Source organism: Rhamphochromis longiceps, linkage group LG4, assembly GCF_057381845.1.
Source record: "Rhamphochromis longiceps isolate RC_006_pf linkage group LG4, R_longiceps_female_GT1.1, whole genome shotgun sequence".
Taxonomy (NCBI): Eukaryota; Metazoa; Chordata; class Actinopteri; order Cichliformes; family Cichlidae; genus Rhamphochromis; species Rhamphochromis longiceps.
The window spans coordinates 15650045-15671764 of record NC_140560.1 but is presented as its reverse complement, the minus strand read 5'-3'; the positions used below and the strand labels follow the sequence as shown (position 1 = coordinate 15671764).

Here is a 21720-nt window from a genome sequence, read left to right as displayed (position 1 = left end):
TGTGAATGAGTGAAGGAAGCATGCTGCATAAACTCCTTTGAGTGCTCAGGTAAAGTAACAAACCGTTATACAAGAACCAGTCAGTTTATAGTGATTAGGAGATGGACGGGAAAGCAGAAGCAGAACAGACCAAAGAAGACCTGCAGGACAAAATAGAAGAAAATAAAGGAGTAGGGTGAGTTAATAAACATGGCAAAAGCAATGAGATCGATCAAGGTTTCATGATAACCACAGACATTTGTAAGCAATATATTTATATGTTGCACAGAGTTACTATAATTTTATTGTGTTTTATTTTATTTGTTTTTATTCCATTTAGCTTGCGTAGGTTTGTAGGTTTGCTCCTTTCTGTGGTTTGTGGAGTCAACTGATACTCACATTGCCATCCAGTGTCTGTAAACATGTAACCTGTGCCTTGTTTAAGGTGAAAGTTTTTACCTATTTAATAAAACATATTCCAATTATAGTTATGTAACGTACATGGACATAATGTGTAGACTCTCAGTTTTCATTTGAGAGTATCCACATTCAAATTGGATGAAGGGTTTAAGAGTTTTAGCTCATGTGACATCCTTTTTTTTAAATGAGCAAAAGTAATTGGACAATTGACTCGAAGGCTGTTTCATGGGCAGGTGTGGGCAATTCTTTCATTATGTCATTACCAATTCAACAGATAAAAGGAAGATTTTGCTGTGAACAGACAATATGTGGTTAAAGGAGGTCTCCATGCAGGTGAAACAAGCCATCACTAAGCTGCAAAAACAGAAAATAAAACATCTGAAATGAAGAGATTGTGTTAAAAAAATGCTTTACTTCCTCACATTTTTATACAGTCTTTTTGTTCAACCCACTGAATTAAAGCTTAAAGTTTGCACTTCAACTGCACCAGAGTTGTTTCTTTTAAAATTCATTGTGGAACAGAAAACAAATATTAGAAAAAAAAGGTCTCTGTCCAAAAATTTATGGACCTGACTGTATATGTTCACAGTTTTATTACAGATTATTTAAGGCTTTTGATGTTGGCGTTTGACATTGAGCTTAGTTAATAAGAATAATTTGTGTGATACCTTTACATATCACTTTGATTTTAATACCTATTATTAGCACCTATACACCCTACATGCACTTACAGTACATAAGGAGAAAAGTGTTCTCAGGCTGCTGAGAGAAATTTCTCCTCTGGGTTTTGAGTCTTTTACCCAGGTAACTGGATTTTGTCCTGTGAGAAACCTTCATATTTTAATTAGATTAGTGATTATTACAGTCATTACACACATTACCAGATTTAGGCCAGATGACTCACTTCACTCAAAGCTCACCTCTTACTGATGCTCTCCTTTCCCCATGGCATTGTATTGAAATGCAGTTTAATGTGCAGGGTTTGCGCAACCCTGCATATATTTGATCCAAACTGTGATCTCTTTCTAAAGCTAATCAAACAGATTTTGGCAGCTAACCTGCAAGTAAAAGTATACTGCTGTATCAAGGAAAAGACGCTAAAGTACATCTTATGGATAATTTGGTAAGACCTGGAGGTTTCTGACAGCATGGCAGTATTTGAAAGTTGAGAATACGTGCTTTTTTAAAATAGTCTTTGGAAACCCTGCATCAGAAAATCGTCCGGAAATCTTGCCAGAAAGCCTTGACGGACAACAATCCCCACGATCTGGTTGTGGCTATGTTGCAGGACGGTGAGTTCTTTTATCTACACCTATCTTAGCCTCAAATCCTCTCCTGCCTCCGCTCCTTCATTTTGTCGTCAGCTCTGCATTAAGCTTTCGTTATCAGCAGCTGGTGCAGTTCTTAAAAGCCCTTCACTGGTAATTATCAAGCAAGAGAAGAGTGCTTTTCAAGTCTGAATCCCAACCCGCCACTCCACCACACCCCAACCAGCCCCTGTCACCCCCCTCTCACTCCTCCTGGGACATTTACCCTCTCCTGACCTAAAAGCTTCTATTTAACCTTAAGAAAGGCACAAATGAAGAAAAGATGAAGAAGGAGAAGTAAACAATAGCAAGGACTGTGGGAGGAGAGAATGTCTCCTAAGGGCTGTTGCTTGTCATGCTGACAAACACACTGTGTGACATCTCCACTAACATATGAATGCGCACTCGTATGCACAGCGCAGTTTGACTTGTCGACACGCGCTCACGCTCACCCTGACCTGATTACACAGCAGAGACACATATATGTGCCGTCAGATGCAGCATGTATAAACGCTTAGAAATATGCTCAAATATATTATGCAGATTCGTTTTTGATGCAAGCAAACAGTGCATCGTTTTTGCAAACAATCAAGCAGATGAGTTTTGTGTATGTTGAACAGACAGAGAAAACAAGTGGAGTCAATCATGTGTTGTATGAATACGTTAAAGCAAAGTAAAGTAAGCCTGTAAGCGTTTGAGATGACATGCAGTGTTATGTTTCTGAGAACCGCTTTAATAATATGGACTGAAACCGTCGGCGCACAAACTAGCACAGCATGTGGTTAGAGTGAGGCTCATAAATACACACTTGTAATTGATAGGATTTGTCTGCTTCTGGCACCGAGGGCAGATTGTTACCACAGTGCTGGAGGGTTGGTTTTTACCTCAGCTACAAGCACGCTTGGACAAAACTCTTGACCTGTACTCTGATACACTGATTATACCTGAGAGGGGGTTTGTGGAGGAGGCAGAGAGAAATGATGGGAGAATTTAAAAAGAAAAGAAAATCAGCGAGTGGATGGGAAACTACGGCACCAGTGGTTCCTTCAGTAAGGGTTGCTCTTGAAGTGTTGTGGGGTTTTTTTTTTTAGAAATTCAAATGAAGATGTGTAACCTCAGCTTTTCCTTTTCCTTCTCCATTGTTCTTCTCATCACAGTTTCAGAACCCATATGCTTACTCGCCTCCGTTCCGCTTTGGGACCGTTCCAAATGGTTCCACTGAAAGAAACATCAGGAAGAACTATCCCGCCATGCACCAGTATATGGTGAAGTATCACCAAACTGGAGTCCAGGATGCACTCGTCAGCCTCAAAACGGGGTAAAGAGACACTTTGTGTGCATGGGTTTTTGTGAGTTTGTTGGTAAGTGCACTTTTACATCATTCATATGTGTGTAGTTTTTTGTGAAAACCTAGGCCTGTGAAGTGTACTTCTTTCATGCCTGAATGTATCCACGCTTGTGTGTGTGTGTGTGTGTGTCTGTGGTGACAGGTCCTGTGAGACTGTGGATGAATGGGCTTCCTCATTGGGAACAGCAAGGGTTATTTTTAGCGCTGGACTCTATAGTGGGACTGATAGTGTGTAAAGGGGGTGAGGAGTGGGGCGGTTATCAGTCTAACCAAGGAGAGATCTAAAGAGTGTGTGGATGAAAAAATAAAGGTAAAGATGGGGGGAAAGAAAAGTGAGGACCAGAGTCAAGAGGAAGAGGGTAAGAGTTGAAACCCAAGTGCCAAATGTTTAATTGCAGAAAATGAAGCACAAATGGGCCAAGAGACTAGAGAATAAGAACATAGAGAGTGCACTGGAAAAGAAAAGTGAGGCAAGGAGAGGATAAAGAAGGGCAGAGAAAAGGGACAGGAAAGGAAGTATGGAGCATCAAGGATAAGAGAGACGGGAGGGAAAATGAGAACGTTAAATGACAATCGGTCGTTGAGATGACAAGAGGATATTTTTAATTGGTCACTGGCAATGGGGTGGGATCCAATTAGAGGTTCTATAGCTCAGACAACAGGCTGCCCCCAGGGAGAAATTAAATAGAGAAACAATAGATCCTCTCAGCTCCTTATCTTCCATCCACAAGTTACAGTATAAGAAAGCTGGATGTAAACACAGCATCTATGGTACTGTTAGGCACTCTGGCTTCTGTTGTTTTATTCACATGCAACATATATACATGTGTTGAAGTAAACTAATGCTTTGTGCACAACAGCTTATAAGTATACAAAAAAACAAGCTTATCTGTGTATCTGTGGACTCCACCTGCTGAAGGTGTCTGCAGTCAGTAATGCAGTCATTGATATTTCGGCTCTGTGGCATAAGCAGTTGAGCAGCACTGCACCATTCAGCTATTTGGGGCTCGATGGCTGGATTAACTGTGATCACACATAATGCTGAGAGGCTTTACACACAAAGACACACACAAAATCTGTCACAGCCACAGGAACCAAGAATATTCACAGGGGAGCGAAATTGATTTGATTTAATTATTGTTACTCTTTAAAAATAAGCAAAGTTCAACTGTTTTAATGGTTATGGTTAATTTAAAGGGTATTAAAATGTTGTGTTAATACATGTGTTTCAGAGGAGTTTGGAAGTTTATAATGCTTGAACCACCGCATCAGCGTCGCACTGTAACACACTCGATTCTCCAGTATTGAAAACATCTTCAGTCTTAAGAAGTTGATGATTGCCAAATTCAAGTTAGCAACTTTTTCCCCACTTTTTTCAGAAAAAAACACCCATCTATTATGATGAATCATACAGTTTCTCTACATTGGTAACAAAGTCTGACAGTAACAGAGTGGACAATTAATTGCTAGAATAAATGCTAAAAGCACATGGCACAAATCAAATCATGGTTAAAATCCCTATCTGATCAATAATTATTGGTGTTTTCATCATGGTATAATGCTATTATAGTGACAAGTTTGGCATTAAATGCAAAAAACCCAGTAAACATATCTCCATGTGCTTAAGATTTTGTCAGTAACTGTATGTGACATCCTTTTCTGTAGCTTACATAGTTGTGGGAGCAATTCAAGCAATTTATATATTGATTGGTTTTCAGACACAAATTTTTTAGAGAATATATTTTTAAAATAATTTGAATATAATAGAATTATGAAAATCAACTATTTTGGGAGTTTTTAAATATTAAAAAATTAATGCAAAGATATTTTGATTGCAATAGTGCAGTGTTTCCCAACCTTTTGGAGCCACGGCACATATTTCACATTAGAAAAATTACACGGCACACCACCAAACAAAAATGTACAGAAGAGGATTAGGGCCACTGGGAAAAAAAAAAGTGGGAACATCTTTTTTTTTTTATTATTCTGAGAAAAAAGTCAGAATTGCCTTTTTTTGTTCAGAATTCTGACTTTTTTCTCAGAATTAAAAAAAAAAGATGTTCCCACTTTTTTTTCAGTGGCCCTAATCCTCTTCTGTAAAACTGTCACAAACAGCATATTGATAATTTTTCCCCTCGCAGCAGGCCTAGTGGAATTAGCTTGGTTTGTCCCCAGTATACCTTTTTTGCTTTCTTCTGACCTGTACTCATGCTGGGGCCTTCATCTGGGTTGGAATTTTCTCCAGGACCCAGGTCAGGGGTCCGTTCTTCGTACCTCGCTAAGTAAGTTAGCTGGATTTGATTGTTGACGATTTCGCGTGATCCTGGATCGTTCGGTGCCCCGAAGCTCATCCGGGACTTGCTGTCATAGCAACAGGTCCGTAAGCGTAAACCTGCTCGGGAGCAGGTTTACTTTATGTAAACAGGATTAGATCGCGGCCACTCAGGTATGTCCGCTTCATTTATACGAAAGCAACAGCGATATTTTACCACTGTTTTACCATAAATAAATATTATCAATGTAACTAAAGATAATGCAGTATTTGATTATTTTATTGATTTCATACAGATACATGAAATACAGTACATTTCCTAAAAAAAGGTAAATGTACTATTATTAATCATTCTATTTCATGTATTTGATTATTTCAGATGTAATTCACAGTTCAGAGTAGTAATAGTAAATTACTTCATGTAAGCAAGATGAGAGACCACGGCTATAAAAGCGAAGGTGGATTTGGGAAGTCTGTTGCAGCCATGTTCTGTCCGTATACGCGAGCCACCCATTGCGGAAGGTGCAAGATTGATAAGGAGAGTTTTCAGAATTCAGCGTATATTGCGGGACAGACAGGATCCTTTAGCTCAGCGCGACAGTGTGCTCATAGAGAGATATCGATATTCCCGTGAGGGTATTATTTACTTAACCAAATTGTTGACGAGGGGGTGCAGGACCACCACCTGTCTTTTTTTGCTTTGCCCTTTTCTTGGTTGCTGTTATGAACAAACAAACAGATTATTTCAGGGTCTCTTTTCAAGAGACTAAAAGCAATATAAGTGATAAATATTACCATTCTGTAGAATATTCTTATATTTCACTTTTACTTGTTCCCATGTTCTAGTGGGTCCTGTCGTGGCTCTAATGTGAAAGAGGATATAATGTAATATAATATAATATGATATAATGTAATATAATATAATAAATTTACCCTACTGCCTACTGGTGTTGGCCAGAGGGGCCGATGGCGCGATATGGCAGCCTCGCTTCTGTCAGTCTGCCGCAGGGCAGCTGTGGCTACAACCGTAGCTGCTTCCACCAGTGTGTGAATGTGAGAGTGAATGAATAGTGGCATTGTAAAGCGCTTTGGGTGCCTTGAAAAGCGCTATATAAATCCAATCCATTATTATTATTATTATTATTAAATTACTTACTAGTTTAATGTTTCAGCAACTTTCTGCCAGCCCTCTCTCCTTGCTTTTGCAGTGTTCCCTTGCGTTTTAATTAAACTCTGAAACTCCTGAAATCCCTCAATCAAGAGTTCTTGCTCTGCTGCCGTAAAATACCGAGCGCGCTCCTTCGACATTTTCGCCGACCAATCAAAGGGTTGCCGATCAATGTTTCTACTATCGATGCGTAGCCCCTGTTAAGCCACCCAGTGATCTCACATTACTTCATCCAGCTATACTAATCGTCAACAACAGGTGTGTTCGGAGAACCGGAATAGCGAGCTCAAAGTTAGCGCGATGATTTGATCTTGGATGTAGTAAGCGAGGTACGAAGAACGGACCCCAGGTGGAACCAGATAGTCTTCCACAGCACACCTGGTTGGGAAATACTGCCATAGTGGACAAAAACAAATGAAGACAACAAGAAATAATATAAAGAACTCTAGGAAAACCAGGAGAGAATGCCAATAACAATATTTTATGTGACTCAAATACTCTTTAGACTTTTGACAAATGGAATTTTTTGGCAAATTATTACAGCTGATTATTCAAAGGTTAAAACCCCCCTTTGGGCCACAATAAAACAGCCACTTAGGTTTCACAGTGATGTTGTTAATCATTAACATTTCACGGTTTGCCAGATTCTTAGCATTTATGGTGTGAATTCAGCTAATGATACTTGTCTTTGTTGTTTTATGATAGTTTAAACACCTTATGTTATGTAGGCTACACTGCAGAGAGATGTCCTGCAATAGTAAAGGAAAACTCAGAGTGACACTCAGTGTTCATTTAAAGGTGTAGATGTAATCTGGCAAGAAAATGTTTTACAATCTTTCACCGTCATGAACGTGTGGCAGATAAGTGGTGGTTGAATTCCCGTCCAATTCACGTGAGCTACAGCGTGTCTGGCTAGCATCTGCAAACATGCACAAACAAATCCCTGCTTACAGAAATGCACCAGTGCACACTTTCATCTGTTCAATCGCACACACTTGCTGACACACACTCCTGGTTCCCCCACGTTTGGATACACAGCTTGCCTGTGGATGGAGCCAGTGCTGGGTTAAGCTAATTACACAGCTAAACTATCGGCTGTGAGTCTCCGTTAGAGGACTGCATGTGACATTCAGTAAATGCCAACCAGTCACTGCACTATTAGCGGGGCTCTATATGTGTGTGTGTGTGTGTGTGTGTGTGTGTGTGTGAGAGAGAGAGAGAGAGCATTTACAGGCAATGAGATGGTAACAGAGCAGTGGATACTAACGGCATCTGTTACATTGAAAATGTCAGTTGAAGTGCGGGAGCTTCAACTTTCCACTTTGCAGCCCACTTATTTATGAGTCCTTCTGTGTGCGAGTGTGAAAAGCGAGACAGTGTAAATGTTTGAGTCTGTCTAAAGTTTGTTTAGGTCGTCCAGGCGCCTCCAAGGTCCTATCATCAGTGAAGCGTGGTGTATTGAACCGCCACCACTCCCCACTGTGTCCTCTGTGTGTTTGGTTATGCTTGGGTTGCAGTCCTATTGGAGATGATTTAACACTTTAAAATTGATCTGCAAGCAACACGTTCTTTAAAAAAAACAAAAAAGCCCATCTTCTGTTTTCTTTTTCATCTCTTCACTTCTCACTGACTCGCTTTAAAAAAAGGCTAAACATCTTACCATTTCCCTTTATTTGTCTGTTTTTTGCCTGTTTTTTTGTTTTTGTTTTGTTTTGTTTTCTCTCTCTTGCCCCACAGCAAGCTGGATGCCTTCATCTATGACGCTGCAGTGCTGAACTACATGGCCGGTAGAGATGAGGGATGTAAGCTGGTGACCATTGGTAGCGGGTAACTATCCCTATAATTCAGTTATTTGTAGAGTAATCCTTCAATGAGTAATCATGATTACTCATTAAAAGCATGTTACTTACTAAACTGAAGCTTCGTATTAGCTTAAGCTAAACATTAGCGGTAGTGGCTGACTCTATCCTCTGTCTCTTAATTTAAAAAACTTTCTTTGTAGCTTAATAGAGTGGTGTCACAATTAAACATGTACACAAATAATTGTCTTTAGAGGGGAGTGCAAAATTTTGTTGATCTTGTTGGAAAGTATGACCTCACTTTCCATGTTATGCAACGTGAGAATGATCCCAAAGACACTACCAATGCAGTAAAGCAGACGGGGAGGAGAAAACAGTGGAACATAATGTGGGATCATGCTGACAGAGAACAGAAGAAAAGAAAGTCAACATCCAAAGAGGAACTTTGACCTTCAAGAAGCCTGAAGAACTATTCCTGAAGACAACTTAAAGAAATAGCAAGAAAGTTGCCTAAGAGAGGTCAGGCTGTGTTGAAGAATAAAGGTGGTCGTACCAAATGTTGACTTTGAAGATTATTAGAATTGTACAAACTCTTTTTTGCCCTGTTTCAATAATTGCTGCACCCATTTCCCATTTTACTAGCAAAATGAGGGGTTGCACAGCACTGTATGTTATTGAAGACATTCGTAATTAGAGTTACGCTATATGCTATATTTGTGTATGTGTGCATGTGTATTTCAGGTACATCTTTGCTACCACCGGGTATGGGATTGCTCTACAAAAAGGTTCCTACTGGAAACGACAGGTGGACCTGGCTATCCTAGCAATTATCGGCGATGGTGAGAAACACATACACAGCACTCTCATACAAATTCAAAGTGCATGACACTACCCACAAAGGCAAAAGGTTACACTGCCAGTCCTGTAATTCACCCGCCACACACTCACATGCAAACATCTCTGCTGCCTTGTCTGTGCCTGACAACACAAAGGGAAGGCAGTGAAGTATAAATAGTCCTTTGATGTTATTCTGGAGACAAAGGCTGCTCTAAACAGAGGGCAGAGTGTGTAAGTTATTCTAATGTATTCCTCTCTGCAGCACCAGATGTGTGTGCGTGTATGTACTCTATCTGAATTACCAGATTCCTTTATTACAGTTGCCTCAAAAGTTTTTACTTAAACAAATTTCTTACTGCAAAACAGCGCGAACACGAGACAGCCAGAGCTCTTAGTGACAAGATTCATTTACATTTTACATCGAAAGCGTTTTGCTGATGCGAGCGTTCACAGCCACTCACAGTAAGTGCACTGAAGTTGATTAAATGAACATTGGTGTCACAATAATCCCCTCTAACTGAATCTTATCAGGGCTTCTGAGCATGCAGGCCACACTCCATCATGTTTCCATAGCTGGATAATTTTGATAGGAATCAGGCTCTGTGTTTTTGTTTTGCCTTATCTTCTCCTGATAATTAATACTTCTTTGCAGTCCAATCTCTTCATACTTCTTTGTGTTATAGCTTCTGGTATAAACTAGTTGTCGTGCACCCCCACCCACCCACAAACACACACACAAAGAGAAAGACAAATGCCAAAAAGATAAAGATAAAGGTGAACAGAGCAAGTGAGAGGGATAAAAGGAAATGGCACGAGACAAAGACCTAAAAAGAAAGTTTGTGTAGCAAGAGGAAGGAGAAATGAATGAAATAGTGATGACAGCGTCAGAAAAGAGGCAGCGTGCACGGAGGTCAGAGAGAGGTAAAAAAAGAAAAGAGGATGAGGCACAGGGCATGGGACAAGAGCAAGACAAGGAAAGCAAGTGTGTCTGGTAGAGATGGGAAGTGACAGAAGGGCAGGTACTTGATAGATGACAGTGACTTGTTGTCTCAGCAGATGCTACATGATCAGATAGACAGAATGTGGGCGGAAAGCATATGGCATTTCATGGGCAAGGAAGAGACAAAGAGAAGATTAATCTGGAGAAAAGTAGAGAGGGAAGGGAGGTGAAGAAGGAAAAGAGACAAAAAAGGAGGTGGCCTGGAAGCCAGTGCCACACTTCGTGTAGTGGTTTTTAAAAACAACAACAAATGTTCACATAAAATACATATAATTAGAAAACTGTAACGTCCTGTTGTCTTAGCAGCACCTGTTTGGCAAGTTCTCCACACTTGTGCTCTTACCATTTTTTTTCCCATTCTACATAAAGCACAGTGCTGAACATATGCATTTCTCATTGCATTTCATATCATCAAGTCACGTTTGGGAATGGTTTAATTTTGATTTATGAGGTAGGCTTATTGTAAAACATAGATACAAATTTTGAAGGAATCTGCTGAACTGGACTGACACATAAAGTCTGAGCTGCTCCATGCTACATGTTTTTTAAACCCGACTTGTAGGGACTTGTGTTCCTGTGTTCCAACCGACTGAACACCAGACTATAGCTTGAGCCGTGTGACTACTGAAACGAGAACAAAATCTGAATTTCAGCAATAGTTTCCCCTCTGGAGAAAAAGCTACAGCATGAGCAGCAGCCTTTCCCTTGAATAGATTAAACAAAAAGTGGAGACAAAGTCACCTGTTGATAACAATGTCATTCACCTTAATTTGCTTTTGAAGCCAGTTCTCGGCATGCCATAATTTCATTTAAAAGGTAGCATGGCTACGTCTAGTCATGTATTTGCAAGTCTGACATGAGATAAATGTTCTTCAATTGTACCAACAGGCTAATGATGTCTTATTGAGTCTGCACCCCAAAGACATCTAGCTGAACACCACCATGATATTTGTCTTTCCCACTAGCAGCCTTAGTTATCCGGCCCTGAATGACACCGATTGGATTAGCCACGCGCCAAATGTCACAGAGGAAGCCGGAAAAAGAGGGGGAACAGAGGGAAAGGAACATAGAGTAAGAAATGAGGAAAGATAAGGTCTTTATTCCTTTGTACCTTTTTTTATCCACATTTAAGAAACATATATTTGCCCTGTTGGCCAACATAGAGGAGACGGTAAGCCCAGTGACAAGTGACAGAATATAAAGGTGCTACCAGCCATTGAATTTATAGATTGCCTTTCTAGGGTAGAAATGCAGTATCTACATTCTTTATACTCAATTAGAGTTCATTCAGGACCACTAGTCAAAAGAAAATGATTATTTTTAACTGCAAGAATTTATATTTGGCTGTACTCTGTGACTCTGTTGTAGGAAAATTAGGAGTGTGGGCTACAGTGAGGTCCCAGCGCAGAACACCAAGTATGACATTGATTATGTGCAACACAGAATAGGAAAGTGCAGTTGTTGAAGTAGTGGGCTGCAAAGCGGTTTGCAGAGCATGGCAATACTGCACGCCGTACAATCCTCAGTTTCTGTCTGTATCAAGGATCTCACCATTGGCCTAAAATAAATTTGCAGCAGCTTTTAAGTTAACAGTAAATTTCTGACTTGTCTAAACATGGAAATCCTGTATGCCATTATGCTTTTGAGCTATTTGGTAAAGGATTTGTTGTTTTCCTTTCAGGTGAAATGGAGGAACTAGAAGCCCAGTGGCTCACAGGAATTTGCCACAATGAGAAGAATGAGGTGATGTCCAGTCAGCTGGATATTGACAACATGGCAGGGGTCTTCTACATGCTGGCCACAGCCATGGGGCTTTCCCTCATTACCTTTGTCTCTGAGCATCTCTTCTACTGGAGGCTTAGATACTGCTTCACTGGGGTCTGCTCCGGCAAGCCGGGTCTTCTTTTCAGCATCAGTCGGGTAAGCACCCATTTTTGTAAGTATTTAGGTTGCATAAAAATGAAATTCTCTATGAATCGTTGAGGAGCTTTTTGCATTTCCACTGCAGGAGTCAACTGGAAAGTAAATTTTTGGTTAAATCATTTTATCCCCCAAAAAGTCCCTCTACTGAAGCGATGATTTTGACTCTGATATATTACTGCTGCTGATTCACTAACCCTAATTGCAAAACAGCCATCCACTTTCAGCCGACGCACAACTTGAATGAACTTCATGATCACTACTGTTACTGTGTCGTCCATCTCTCACTTTACATACTTCTGCATTACAGCCATCTACTAGCATGGTGGTTTGTTCTATAGCTGCGCACCATAGGGTTAAAAACAGCTTTTGCTGTTTCATGTGATCTTTAGTTTAAGTTGCTTGAAAAACAAACAGACGAAAGAGATGCTTTTGGTGAAAAAGTAGCAGCTTAGAGGGTTAACAGCGGATGTGTCCAAGGCGATGAGCTGCAGTGAAGATTGCAGCTAGACTCGTGGGCTAATAATGTATTATTGGGGTTAGACAGCTCTCTCTTAGTTCTATTTTCTGTCAGCAGAATAAAAGAAAAGAGCAAACATGCACACATACGGGCAGGGAAAGAAAACTGCTGATAAGCTAAGAAACTGAGTTAAACAAGGGAAAGGCGGGACAGCAATACAAAGGAGGATGAGAGGCAGGAGCGCGGGGGGGAGGGATCACGAGGCGGACCTGAATATCGACAAGATAGATCCTAATAGATCCTAATTGCAACATGTTTTTTGGGGGGTAAAATGATGGCAGCTCATGCCAAATCAATGTATTTTCTCTCATTTTTCTAAAAGGTCAGCATTGTCCCCTATTGTGTATATGAACATACAATGGAGACGTGTGTCTCTAAAAGCAGCAAGTTTCTTTGCTCTCATTTTAAAGCTGTGTATGTGAAAGTTAAAAGTGATGTTCGTGCACTAGTTACTTCAAAGCCATTCTCAATAATAATTTAAAACAAAATACAACCTTAATTGCCCATTTTGTCACGATAAGCTTTGCAAAGTTTGTATTGAACCAAAAGGTTGTTTGATTTCGGGACATGATAAATGTTTTCTGGGAATTAATTTGTGAACTAGTAAGTTGTCACAGTGGTGAAAGGATTTTTTGTTCTTTTATAAACAGCTCTTTGGCTGTTTTAGACATTTAACTGTCAGCTGTTGTTTACTCAATACTTGCTCATTCAATAGTTTGTCTTAAGGTTCAAAAGTCAAACTGATGGTAGTTTTTGTTGTTTACTGCTTTGCTTACTGCTTTGCTTACATGAGGCTTATGTCACATTGTGAATACTTCTAAGAGAGATTCTGGAGATATTAGAAATCTAACCTCATTAATGAATTTTCAGCATCTTACTGATTTGAACTGCTGAGAGTTAAAGAATTTGTGAATGTGTGTTTCCCCTTATTGTTGACAGATGCTATTAGAGAATTTTTAATGTAATATTTCTAATTTTTTATTTTAGAGAAAACCCCAAATGTGTTTTATAATGAAAGAAAGATAAACTGAATATGCTTTCAAACTGTACTTGCATTACAATTACATGGTTACAGTGGGTGACTAATTTTGCATTGGATTCTGTGCATCTCATTCCATTGAATCTCTCCCGCCCTTTTCATTTCTCCTTCCTTTTTCACCTCTCCCTTCCTTCGTCTTCATCCATGTATGTAAATGCAGGGAATCTGGAGTTGCATCCATGGAGTTCACATTGACATGAAGAAAAAGTCAGACCTGGACTTTAGCCCCCAGGACAAAATGCTGAAGCTCATTAAGTCGGCCAAACAGATGACCAACATGTCTAACCTGGGTGGCTCCCGCATGAACTCGCCCAAACGAGAGTTCATGCACTCGGCTGGTCCTATGATCATGGACATGATGGCAGAGAAGGGGAACTTCATCTACGCTGACAACCGAAGCTATGCCCCCAAAGATATGATCTACGGGGATGCTGGCGACCTGCAGTCCTATCTCGCTAACCGCCACAAAGATCATCTTAACAACTATATCTTCCAGGGAGGTCAGCATCCTTTGACCCTGAATGATGCCAATCCCAACACAGTGGAGGTAGCAGTAAGTGCTGACGCAGTCCAGACTAACGCAAAACCGCAACGCACGCTGTGGAAGAAGTCGGTGGACACGGTTCGCTCAGTACCACCCGGGCCCTCGCCGATGCCTGACATGCTGATGCCAGACCCACGAATGTCAATGAAGACTCAGCGGTACCTCCCTGAAGATGCAGCCCATTCTGACATCTCAGACTGTTCTAGTAGAGCAGCCTCCTACAAGGACCCAGAAAACAACAAGCATCTGAAGCCCAAGGACAACTTAAAAAAAAGATCGGTGACTCCAAAATACCCAAGGGATTGCAGTGAGGTGGAGCTGTCCTACTTAAAGACTAAGCAGGTCAGCGGCGGAACCAACCAAACTGGGAGAGGAGGAGGAGGAGAGAAAATCTACACTATCGACTCAGACCGGGAGCTGAGCCTCCACTCAGACCCCATTCACTACCGTGAGAGCCGCGGTCTTGCTGCGGACGATTTGGAATACCCCGAAATCTACTCCGACCACAGTGACAACTATAGGAAGTGTGAGCAGCCCATAATTCATCTGAACTCCTCGCCTTTGCATCATACAGACTCAGATCTTCTACCAGATCCAGCCTACTCAAAACACTACAACCTAAAAGAGAAAAACCTGTCCCCGCATGAATCCATTGATCGCTACAAACAGACACACTGCCGTTCCTGCTTATCCAAAGTGACTGCTAGCTACCCACCTGCAGGGCCGTACTCCTCTACTGGTTCTGCCTCAGCTTCGGGCACACGTTCACCTTATAATCGGTGTGAAGCGTGCCTCCACACGGCCAACCTGTATGACATTAGTGAGGACCAGCTCCTTGCAGACCCTTTGGTCAGCCCTACCATGCATCACCAACAGCAGCAGCAACCGGATGAAATGTTTGGTCTGTACTGGCCACAGACAGATGGCCCGCATGTCCAAAAAAGAAATCGCTTGAGGCTGAGTCGTCAGCACTCCTTTGACAACATCATGCTTGAAAAGCCCAAAGATGTAGATCTGGGCCGACCGGCACGCAGTGTCAGCCTCAAAGAGAAGGATCGCTTCTTGGACTCCACGTCTGACTCGCACTATGCGAACCTCTTTGGTATGCGTCCCTACTCTGGCAGACTCTTTGGCACTGGGTCCAAGTCTACGCTGTTTAACCACAACCTAGAGGAGAGCAAGAGGAGCAAGTCCCTGTACCCAGCCCATGGCTCGGAAAACCCTTTTCTCAGTCATTCGCTGAGGGATGACACCAGCAGCAGACTGGTCCATGGGCGTAGCTCCTCTGATATTTACCAACAGCTTTCAGTGGCTCCCATCAATACACGCAACGATGCGAACAATCTCCGCTCTTCTGTTAAATCCACCACTTCATTTTGCTCACGGGACGGGCGGATAGCTAATGACATGTACAATAAAGAGCATGCGATGCCTTACTCAGCCAATAAGACTAGTGCATACCCAGCCCCACGTGGCGTCCTAAACTCAGCCCAGTTCAGCAATAGACGGGTGTATAAAAAAATTCCCAGTCTGGAGTCAGATGTTTAGTTGATATAAGAAATAATGTGTTCTCTCCTTCTTACTCCTCTCTGGGTTTGTATTATAATTTATCAACTATGTTATCCAATAAGGGATGCCATAGCCACACTACGATTTCTTCTCTTCAACATTGTAATCCAAATGAACTTGTGCCCACTTGGGTATGACGGTATTACTACTACTCTCTTGATATCACCATTTCTATCCATTCTCTCCCATGTACCAGTGAGACAGCTATAGGGCCAGCACTCTGCCATAAGGTATCCTTGTGTAAAGAGGAGGGTAATCATTAATCCCTAGGTTTTTAGGAGTAGAAAACGACATAGCCCCATAAGTGGAACCAATATGGTACCGTATACGTTAGAGTAACACAGGGCTCCCTGCAATAGCTTTCAGAAAGGAATCAGTTGATTTGGCATTCAAATGTGCGAGGAGGTGGTGAGGAGGATGAGAGGAATTATATGACAGTGGAATTAAAGGAAGCGAGAGGAAGCTCTTTAGCCACTGTCCACCTTCCTTCTCACCGTGTTCCTTTCCACCTTCACTGTCAACCTTAGAGCTCACCAGCTGAAGAGAAAAGGCTTGACAAAAAGACCAGATGGGCAGGCCAGACATGGAGGCATCCCAGGAGGGCAGGGGCGTCACAGAGAGCTAGTCTAACGGTCTGCTGCTTGTTATGCTGACAAATATGGGCACTAAGACACCTGGCAGTGGAAGAGGAGAGAGAGAGTGAGGAAGGAAGTGATTGGCTAACTGGCACATAGTGGAGCATCAAATAGTTTGTGGCTGTTTGATAGCGTGTTCTTGTTCAGAATACAACTTTGTATGTTCAGCCCACGCTGAGGGACGCGACAGTGATGAGAAGCTGAGAGCGATGCAGGTGCTTTTAATGAATATTGTTTACAGACTGACAGATAAAAGGCATGCTGACAAAATGACTGATAGAAAAGGACAGACGAGCAGGGAAACCTAAGGCACTTGATGGGCATTTCATTTGTGGCTCTGCACAAAAAAACAAACAATAATTGCGAAGTATTGCTTTTATTCTCTTGAACTATAAGATTTCTTAGGGATTCTGGCATCCGGATCCCCCTATGTAGGATTTTAGTGTTTGCTTATTTGGTAGCACAATAGCCATTAGTTTAAACCTCCCACATTTGCTTTTGAAAAAAAAAAAACCTAAAAGAAAAAACAACAAAGCTTACTGAAAAATACCTTCATGAGTAGCAGATTATTTTGCATGTGTTGATTTCATTTTGTGTCGGAGAAGAGAAAATACACATATACACTCTAAGACATATTTTACATTTTTCTAAAAGTAGCTGCGTCTTGCCGGATGCGGTGGATGGCTGTGTGCACCATCACGTGGTGATCCTCTACCCTCTTAAATCTGTCATGATTGACGTAAAGGTGGAAGGGAAGAGAGCAAAGATGAGATAAACAAAATAAAAAAGGTTAAGCGCAGCTGTTTCCACCACCATCATTTTGTTTTTGGTGGGCAATAATGTGTGAGTTTTTTTTATTAATTATTATTTTATTATCCACGCCACTGAGAAACAGGGTATTAGCTATGAAAAACACCAATGATTCCTTCCTTCTTTCATCTTTCCTTCTTCCCTTTCTCCATCAATATGACATCGCTGGAGTGTTTGATGTCTATAGAGCTAATCTGAATCATTTTCTGTACTAAAAATTGAACTTTGGTTGGTTCGTCCAGCCTCTGCAGTTTAGCTTGGGATTACGTTCAGAATTTTCGATGATTTAACTTTGTGTGGAACTGTTGATCTACAACAAACCAGGGCTTTTGAGGATGTGAAGACTGCTTGGGATGGATCCCTTGTTTACCTTCGAAGCGTTGTTTGGGAGGGATGCGGGATGGGATGGGTGTTATGTGGTCATCAATTACGTATCCATCCATTGGCATGGAATAAGTCGTGTGTGCGCGCATGGCAGAACTTGGGTAAGCTTGAAGTTTTTAACCAGAACATTTGGTTCTTAATCTGATTGTGTATTTTTTTTTTCGTTCATTCCTTTTTTTTCTTTGACAACACTAAACTGAAAAAGACTTGCACACGCATAGATTTTTTTTTCCTTGGTAGCATCATGCTTTATAAAATGTACTGTCTAAAGAAAAATGTCATGTAACGATCTTAACTGACTGATTTGCTTGATTGATTAGATTTACAAAAGCCAAAATTGCTTCAAATAATATACCTCAGGATGATTCTGTATGTTTTAGGGGGGCGTTAATAACAGTAGCAAGAGCTGTAGGATGTGCCGCAGAATTTCTTTTTGTTTTGTTTTTTTGTAGGAAAAAAAAAGAAGGGGAAAAAAAAGACGAAGAAGAAGCGGCCATAAGGCAGAATCAAACTTTTCTCTTTTTGATGTTTACCAGTCCAAGGTCTTCCAGTTCAGCTCTCTGCCTGAGCTCATGCAACCCAAGCAAAGATAGAAGAGGAAACGAAGGAGGGAGTGAAGGGACAGCGGTAGGGGTGGGGTGAGAGGGGGGCTTAGATTGTTTTCCCAGTGTGTAGGATGTGCTGTATGCAGCTCCACTTCACACTAAGCTGAGCACCCTTCACAGAACGAAGGATGATTCTTAAACATCCAAAATCTGAAATGCTACCCTTATAGTTCCTCCTCTCCATGACTTTGAATGGCAGTTGACTGCATTAGCCACTGTGTTTCGATTGAAGCTCCATTTTTAACCACTGTCATATCGCCCTTTTTGTACTCTTGGAATACCGCAGTGAATCTCCCCCTAGCTTCCCAATCAGCTTACCCAGTGTTGACTGAAGAGCAAGATTTGTCCTTTTCTCTCTCTCTCTTTTTTTTTTGCATCTTATCTACATATTTATTACTATCATATTTATCTCCACATGCTGCTTGTGTGAGCTGACAAGTGAACAATATGCACATGTAAAAAAAAAAGAAAAATATCAAATGGCACCCTTGCGTTTTATGAACTCATCGCAATTTGTTCGTTTGTTCTACTTTTACAGAACTGTCATGTAAACTGATGATGTTTTCTGTTCAAACATACACAAAGAAACACGCACACACACACACACACACGCACACACACACACACACTCTCAGACACACTCTTGTGATGACAACCCTGCTATTTTTTAATGGCAAAAATGTATTTTAATTACATTTAATGATAACTAATGAGGTGATGGCATGCAACCCCAGATGTAACAACTTTAATGTTTTGTTTCTTTTCTTCGTTTGATATTTTTGTTATGATGTTATGATCACTAATGCGTTGTAACCAGGTGTGATGAGTATATACATATTTGAGAGGAAAAAAAATTTATCTGTGTTTAACACAATGAAGATGCTGCTGCTGTTTTGGGGGAGAGGTTAAAGACCTGATCCCAGTGCAACTTTCTCATTGGCTGGCTGGTCATTATCAGGCCATGTTTTTGGCTAGTAGAGTGGTTGGTCACCGGTCAGGGCTTGGCTTATTTTGGTGGGACATCTGTGCTCTTCCTCCAATGGCAGGTGAGAATTACTGTATCACCAGCTCTGCTTCTCTCTTCCCTCTCCTTCATGTGTAGTCAGGATTTCAACTGTAATGAAGATAGAAGAAGAAGAAGAAGAAAAAAAAAAAGCAACCCTCAACTTTGAGTCTGCTATCCCTCCAAAGATACAAGACCTCTTTCTTTATGGTTTGCTGTAAGAATATAGCTTTTCTTTCTTTTCTTTCATTTTTTTTTAAAGAAAAAAAACATACTTCCTCAAAGACTTTTAGGGAACTATTTTGAATATATTTAGAAATGACACCTGTATACATCGCTTGTAAATTCATACTGAAATACATCATCATGGAGAATTATAAATGATAAAGAGTAAAAACAATATTTTTTGTGTGAATTTCACAAGAGCTCTTCTGTACAGTGGCACTGTTTATCTCTCTCTTTCTTTCTCTCTCTCTCTCTCTCTCTCTCTCTCTCTGTAGAGCGGCTAGAATAAAATTTCACCATTCACAAGGTTTGTTGTCCTGTCAAAATTCCCGGTAAGCACAACAGGCTTTGCGTCTTCCTCACCTTATATGGAAGTAACCTCTTTTGTCAGTTGAAGATAACAGCTGATTCTACACGAAAGCCATTCCTTTCACAGCTAATGGTATTACCTCTACTTCTGTTAGATAAACAAAAGCGGTGCATGCTGGGTTACAAATATATGATTATTTTTATTTTTTTATCAAGAATGTCAGGAATAAGGGTTGCTGCCTACAATATCCATCATTAATTACTTCCTCTGTGCACCTGCCACCTGTGTTTTTACATCTTTAGAAAGTCTCGTATTCATTTCGTAATTCTTGATTTTTAGCAGTAGTTTCACTTATCGGTTAATAAAGAATACCGGTAGCAATTTGCGCTAATACTAAAAGGCCTAAAATTTGAGTATACAAATGACAGCATGCTAATTTCTATGTAATCTCTGTAAGATGGTGTTTGCAAACAATTGTGCAAACATGAGATAAGAGTTTAGTACAGCTTCCAGTTACTACTGACCAGTCATGGTTAAGCAGACATTCATTGCATCCATATAAACATATAAACTGTTCTTAGGGTGAGTAAAACCATTGTATTTTCCAAAATCCAGTGTCAGAAGCACTGGCTACTGTCTGACAACAGCATCGTTTTATAATATCTGCATTCATTATCAATGACCAGTGGACAGAAGAGGAAGTTTTTGCCCAGATATCAATGCAAAAGTTATGCGCGTAAAAAATATTCTTTGGACTCCCCAAAACCAAGCTTTTCAGATTTTTACGGGAATAAATAGAGCTGACCATTTAGATGTCTGTTGGCAACAGATGAGCTCATAGCTGAGAAGCTGCACAGGTATTAAATACACAATGATATGAAAATAATAATACTATTTACCTCAGACCCGTAGCTAGATGCTGCTTCGGGTCAATCTGAAATGATTTCTCTGCCTCCTCAGATGATGTCCCAGCTCTGCCAATAAAAGCTCAAACTGCCTCATTGACATCCTGAAATATGCACGAAAGCAGACGTGATACAGCTTCAGCTCCTGGATCAAACCATGAAACTCTCCCCGCTGCTGTCTTCTTTGGATGAACCCAAAATCTCAGTTTCTTCCTTTTCTTGTTTAGAAAGATCAGGATAAGCTCATCAATGCTCGATGTTGACTTGATTTTTGTTAGGATGAAATTGACATGCTACGCTAAAAGTTTGCATCCAAAAAATTTGGAATTTCGTGTTTTTGTCACAAGTGTGAGTAAATGTCTTAAAACTGTAACCACAAAGTCACTGAAAGTCTGCAGATTCACCCAGATTGATTTCAATAAAATAGTTATACTAGTTATTTGTTTTCCATAAAAAGATTATCTTATCTGAATTGCTGCTTTACTAGTTAAACCAGACTAACAGTCTTTAAACATTTCCACTATTTTGTCAATTGTGTACATTTAATGACCAGGCAATTGTCATTAGTAACGGTAACAGCGTTGTAACGATAGAAATAGCAATTAGTTAGATTACTCGTTACTGAAAAAGTAACGCCGTTAGTAACACTGTTACTTGTAACGCCGTTATTCCCATCACTGACATGCAGATGATAAATAATACACAAAACTACACAGATCATATCATCTATATCCAGAACACAATCATTGCTCACATCTTAAATAAATCCTTGTGTATTCGCAAATTGCATAATGCTTTTAGATATCCCAAAGAGCTTCAGCAGATACTGTAGCCCTAAAATAAAAAATGTAAAGTAAATAACATCAGTTTATTTTGAAGCAAATCTCCAAAGTTGGAAACTCAAAGCAAGATAATTCAGTTGTGTTCTTACCACTAGGGAAATTCATGCTGAAAACCATCCCTTTACAGTGTACAGAATTTTTGTTGAACTGGAGTGTGTGTCTAATACACTTATACTTAGAATATAACCCTTTAACAGCTCACTTTGTATTAAGTTTTAAAATGATTACATTAAAAGATAACAAAAAAGACATACAAAGACTTATTAAAAAAATCAACAA

The 21720-nt window shown here is 40.4% G+C and overlaps 1 protein-coding gene across 1 annotated transcript in view; it reads left to right on the top strand.

Annotated features, from left to right (window-relative positions):
* The window catches only part of grin2aa (glutamate receptor, ionotropic, N-methyl D-aspartate 2A, a), a 168981-nt gene extending 150751 nt beyond the window's left edge, over positions 1 to 18230 (top strand). The window contains exons 10-14 of the mRNA XM_085403491.1: positions 2864 to 3024; positions 8232 to 8321; positions 9035 to 9132; positions 11812 to 12050; positions 13770 to 18230. Of these exons, the coding sequence (XP_085259617.1) occupies positions 2864 to 3024; positions 8232 to 8321; positions 9035 to 9132; positions 11812 to 12050; positions 13770 to 15701 (2520 nt within the window). The 3' untranslated portion in view covers positions 15702 to 18230. The remainder of the gene's footprint in view (positions 1 to 2863; positions 3025 to 8231; positions 8322 to 9034; positions 9133 to 11811; positions 12051 to 13769) is intronic.
* The last annotated feature ends 3490 nt before the right edge of the window (positions 18231 to 21720 follow it).